The sequence below is a fragment of the Maniola hyperantus genome, chromosome 24 (assembly GCF_902806685.2).
Source record: "Maniola hyperantus chromosome 24, iAphHyp1.2, whole genome shotgun sequence".
Classification (NCBI taxonomy): domain Eukaryota; kingdom Metazoa; phylum Arthropoda; class Insecta; order Lepidoptera; family Nymphalidae; genus Maniola; species Maniola hyperantus.
The window spans coordinates 8,321,682-8,327,668 of record NC_048559.1 but is presented as its reverse complement, the minus strand read 5'-3'; the positions used below and the strand labels follow the sequence as shown (position 1 = coordinate 8,327,668).

Sequence of the window (5,987 nt, the reverse complement as noted above, 5' to 3'; positions counted from 1 at the left end):
GTGCCGACTTTTTATTAAATTACCCCTGACTGACAATTTTTTTGTAGACTTTTCTTACTTAATTGGTAGACTTTAAGTCTACCCTGTCTACACCCTGTATAGTTAATTCGCGCTTTTTTCCGTAGAAACCTGTAACATGAAAATTGTACGAAACGGTTTGCCGGTATTTTCTTCGCAAGTGCATGCTGCTTGATACAATTTTCATGTCACAGGACTTTGGCGGAAAAAACGCGCGGTGAAAATTCGCAGTGCGGGCTTACCCTTAGGTAGGTAGTCCAAATGAAAATCGCATATAGTAACAAATCTTAGGATTTTATTAACAAAAAAAAACCATAATACTATATTTTGTAAAACAAATCTTAATTGTAAACAAAATCTTAATTGTAATACAAAATATCTTATAGTTAGGTACATAATTACACCACAAAATACTACCATTGGCCCATTTTCGGTTGTAATGTCATGTAGTGCTATCCTTTTCACACTTTTTCTTGTGGAAAAGGATAGTACTATTTTAAGCAACTCCAGCGTTGCCAGATCATAATAGGTAGGAAATCCTACGAACACCTTTTGAGGGTTAGTAGGATGAAGAGCTTTAAAAGACACCGCTGATTTAAGTAAAAAAGGAATTAGAGGTCATAAAAGTGTTAAATTTTATAGGTATTGTAAGCTAAAAAAATATGTTTAAATTAATTAACTATTATCAAATAGGCCAAAAAAATATTATTTAAATGAATTAGTTATGATCTGGCAACTATTCGAAATGAAAATATAGAATCAGTATATATTTTATTCACTCTCAAAATATGATCATTGTACACGGAATTAATCTCTTACAATTCATACTGTTCTGGCAACACTGATTATTAATCTTTTTAATTTTACTGTGAACAATCGAATAGGAACCATTATCAATTACATATTAAAATACTATTTTAAAATTAATTAAATTAAATTTCAAACATGACTGTCAACTTTTTATACAGAGATCAGGCCCTAAGTTAAATTAATTTTTAATTTACCAATAATATTTTATTGCAAATAATTTTATTACTTAATAAAAATAATTACAAAATGGAATGTAATCCTAATGTGATGGGGAAAGACAAGTGATTTGTAGATCAATTTCTTATATTATTATTAAAGTATATTAGTAAAGTTCTTATTATAAAAAGAACTCTGCACTCTGCGGCACCTAAGGCTTTGTACCTATTTAAAAATACACAAAAGTATATTAGAGAGAGAGCCAGCTCGTGCCAGACCTTCGTTATCTTATAAAAGCTGAAAGTTTATCTGCATATTGTCCCCAACACTGGGAGGGATGTTTGTTTGGATCATGGTGGCTTTGGGAGATAACAGGTAATAAAGGTGTACAAAATCTTACGTCAAAGTATAAAGTAAAATTTTTTCTTCTTCAGAATAGTATTAGAAATCAGTCAGACACTCCCTGCCAGAAGAGAAACTTTCAGGTGTTATAAAATAACGAAGGTCTGGCACGCTCCGGCTCTTAGTCCATAAATATTATAAAGAATTTTTTTTTATTAAAGTTTGCTCCTAAAGAAGCACACCCGCACCGGGTTAGTGCGGAGGCTGTGCCGGTGTGCCGTGCGTTCTCTCCCCGATTGTCATCTCGACCTGTCGCCGAATATACATACTAGTTTATTTATTTTATGCCTGGCTAAGCAGTAAGCACAATACTATGTACAAATCCCACTGCTTACTGATAATATCAGTACCCATATTATAAATGCAAAAGTGTGTTTGTTTGTTTGTCCTTCAATCACGTCGCAACTAAGCAACGGATTGACTTGATTTTTTGCATGGATATAGTTAAAGACCTGGAGAGTGACATAGGCTAATTTTTATCCCGGAAAATCAAAGAGTTCCCACAGGATTTTTAAAAACCTAATGCCACATGGACGAAGTCGAGGGAGCGTAGAAAGTTAGAAACGGCATTACCAACCAGTGGTAAATTAAAACTACCTGACTATTCATAAGCACTTGTAAAAAGTTTACTTGAATAAAACATATTCTATTCTATTCTATTCATCAGCTAGTATTTAATAAGTTTAGGAAATAAATTCCAATGCCTATTGAGTTGGAAAGCAAATATTTTATCTTGACGCCTTAATCTTATCATTGGATTAACATTAAAAAGGCACAAAACCATTTGCACTAAATGTTGTATATGACGACAGGGCTGTCTTTTTGTCTCTTTTATTTTTTATCTCTTTCTTTAACTTTTCTCTTCTCTTTGTCAGTTTCTTCGAAAAATTTGGGTTGCAAAGAAAAAAGCTAAAGAAAGAGATAAAAAACCGGCCAAGTGCGAGTCAGGCTCGCGCAATGAGGGTTCCCTACTACAGTCGTATTTTTTCGACATTTTGCAGGATAATTCAAAAACTATGATACATAAAAATAAATAAAAATCTGTTTTAGAATGCACAGGTGTAGACCTTTTTTATGATACCCCACTTGATATAGTTATCTTACTTAGAAAATTGAAAATACTAATTATTAGTTCATGCCACAATTTAATTTTTTTTGTGTGATGTAACCACAAATTCACGGTTCTCAGATTTTTTCCCCAAATGCCAGCTATAAGATCTACCTACCTGCGAAATTTCATGATTCTAGGTCAACGGGAAGTACCCTGTAGGTTTCTGGACAGACAGACAACAAAGTGATCCTATAAGGGTTCCGTTTTTCCTTTTGAGGTACAGAACCCTAAAAAAGTAATAAAAAAATAAAAGAGAAAAAAGACAGCTCTGTCGCCAAAAGACAGCCCTGCCGTCATATATTTTAAAGAGCAGAGATCAATCTAGTAGTTATCTACTTGGTAACTATCTACAAATTAATAGTACTTACAGTACGCGGCCGACAGTAATGTACATCAATGCCTTTAGAATGAAATTTCGGCTTTGTAGAGCGTTGTCTCTGTCACTCATACCTATGTAACATTTTGTCGGCTTCAACAACAGATACAATACTCTACAAAACCGCTACCTCTTTCTGAAGGTAGATGTACATTACTTTCAGCGGCGTATAAGTCCCGCAAATTGCTATTGCGCTGGAACCATGTCTCATTAACAAATGACGTCATTTAGACGTCAACCGCAATAAAGATACACCATAAGCTGGAAACTTCATTTTAGTGCTGACGTCACTAAATGGTGGCCATGAGCATTAGCAATTTGCGGGACTTATATGCTTATATGATTGTGTAGCAGAAATCAACTCATTTGAAATACATGCATTCCTGTAAGTATCCTAACTAATGGGCTATACAAGCATGGGCCCTAAGTAAGGTGCTTGATCACAGTAAAAGCAATCTGGCACACTAGTCTCTTGCAGCTCCACTACATTGGTGCTTATTTCATTAGCTACATAATAATACCGACATCTTCTTGGCCCTATACCTTCTAACAAGGTATCATAAGGCGGGGACAGAATATCGAAAAACGCTGCGGGGGAACTTAAGGCTTCTATTTCATGGTAGTTTGAAACTGTTGGTGTGAGAACACAAGTTGGTGAACTAGCTGTACATACGTGGTCTTGACTAATTTGGGCGAAGAATCTTCGCCTTTTGTGGAAACCTTGGGCGATACGTACAGCCTCGTGTTTCGCGCGGGCGGCAAAGTCTATGGAACTCACGGCTTCTTTCAACGGGTACTCGGTGAAACTTCTTATTCTAACTTCACCTGAAATCACTTTTAAAAGTCCGTGCATGTGCGGGTGATCGTGCAAAGGCATCTTGAACCCAGGTTTCAGCACGAATATACTCATGTTGACTAAACTATTTTGAAAAACTTCGATGTAGGTACAAGGCGCTTTATTCGGTTTATTCCAAGTCGCCGGGTCGTTCAAGCTCTGGTCGAAACCCAGGTCGTCGGCTCTAAGGCGGTCCATCAAACTTTTTAGCTTGATCAAGTTGGTGGAAATATCGTTTTTGAACCTCTGGTCGAAAGTGTGCAACGCCTGCCGGTACGTCGTGATGATGGGCGGGATGTTGACAATTTCCATGGTTGATTTAGCTTCATCTTTACTATCCATATGAAGTTTTCTTGCACTAGCACACAATAAATTTCTCCTCGTAAAAACTGTAGAAAATAATCGGCACGATAACAAAGCGAAACTGTCGGAAAACGTCATTTTTCCATCCATTAATCTTTTCTTTAGCTGTCAATGTCATTTCCATGTGTCATGCAAGCATGCATAACTTTTAAAAATTATTTATTACTTTTGAAAAACTAAAATTATTTACTAATAATAATAATAAAAATATTCTAAATCAAAGATTTTCAATTTTAATGCTTTATTTTAATAAAAACAATTTTTATTTCTAGATCTAAAATAAAATATTTGTCTTCTTGTAGCGCCGTCTAGGCAACTAGAAACAAAGATATAGTGTTCACATGTAATCATAGATGTCACTATGTGTCCATTTTATCGAGAAAATTTTAAAACTGATGAATTTTTCAATTTCCCGCTGGACATATAGCCACTGGACTTCATTTGTGTTGATTTCGCGTAGTGGGCCCGTAAATGCCCGCTGCCAGATTTTGTTTTAAATCGCAGTTTGGCTCAGAACGTGCCCAATACTGATCCTATTGCTATAAGCTCTCTCCATCGCCCGCTGAGTGGCTCTGAGCTTTCTTATGAGATCCATAGTTAGCGACCATGTCTCGGATCCATATGTCATCACTGGCAACACGCACTGTTCGAAGACTTTGATATTCAAGCACTGAGGAATATTTCGAATAGGTAGGTGCAATACAAAAGTTAATAAGTAATGTTTAGGCTCGCAGGAGGTGGATGGAAGAAAACTAGTCGGCGATAATATCCTTATAATAATTATATTCAAAGTTACATTTAAATGAAAAGACTAAAAACTAGTGCTTATCTCTACGGATGAGAATATTCTAACTTAATATTACGATTCCCACATCGCGCGGGTTCTGATATTACGCCGCGTCAGCTATACGGGTCGTATTTGTACGTGGGAATGGGAATGCATGTTGCGCTGGCTCACTATGTATCCGCCGCTGGCTTCGCCTGCGTAACACCTCCCCCATCAGATCGGCGCATATGGAACACCTTGGCTGTGAATTGCGCCGGAAGGTCATCGGATGAAGAACTCTGAATATTGGTTATGTTTCTTAACTGCAAGGTCTTCGTGCGATGTATTTTCTGATAAACTGTAATGATCATATTCAGTCTGCAGGTTCCAATTAATATGGCGTATGGTAATGATTGTATGATAAATAACTCCATGGTCCGTACTTGGAGGTAGAGTGATAGGCCTTTGAGATGAAACCTTTGCACTTGCATCATGTAGGTGATCCAGTTTTGTGGACTTCAATTATTCATAATGTGGAGATGGTTTTGAGTCAAAGGATTCTTCTTTAGGTAAAACTATAACTTGGATGGCTATGTCTTCTTCTATTCTGGGTAAGTGTGCTATATAATTGCTGGTCTTCGGGCATTCAGCCTCTATGTACCTGTATTCGTTCAAGCTTATTGCAAGGAATGGATAATAAGAGATAAGGATATCATGATGCGTATGTGGTAATGGGAAATTAATACATAAACTAACAGGAAATTTTAAAACTATGAATATTTAATTTCTTACATAATACTAACCTAACACTATAATATCCTAACACTATAATATCCTAACTCTATCATGTTGGATCTACTGCAGTCAAAGGATTTCCATGATGCAAACTAAATTTAAGTAATGCTTGAACTACACTGACTGCCGCGCTGTCTCCTAAGAAATATGCTTGAGCATATTTGGAGAAAGAGTCGACTATTGTCAGAAACTTACAGCTTTCTACACTTAAAAGGTCTAAGTGCACAAGCTCAAAAGGTTTACTGGGTGGTGGAACTACTTGAAATTGCTGTCGGATTGGATTACGGTCATACTTAGCCTGTCCGCATACTGCACAGTCGTTAATAAATTTTGAAATATGCTCTCGCATTTTAGG

The 5,987-nt window shown here is 36.4% G+C and overlaps 1 protein-coding gene across 1 annotated transcript; it reads right to left on the bottom strand.

Moving 5' to 3' along the window:
• Positions 1 to 293: 293 nt before the first annotated feature.
• Positions 294 to 4,184, bottom strand: LOC117993511 (2-aminoethanethiol dioxygenase). The gene has a single exon (XM_069506774.1). It carries the CDS (start codon positions 4,159 to 4,161, stop codon positions 3,280 to 3,282), a length of 882 nt encoding a protein of 293 aa, XP_069362875.1. The 5' UTR covers positions 4,162 to 4,184; the 3' UTR covers positions 294 to 3,279.
• Positions 4,185 to 5,987: the final 1,803 nt, after the last annotated feature.

Bases quoted from the DNA above. Each gene is read 5' to 3' on its own strand.
- LOC117993511 (XM_069506774.1), bottom strand. From the start codon at position 4,161: ATGGATGGAAAAATGACGTTTTCCGACAGTTTCGCTTTGTTATCGTGC.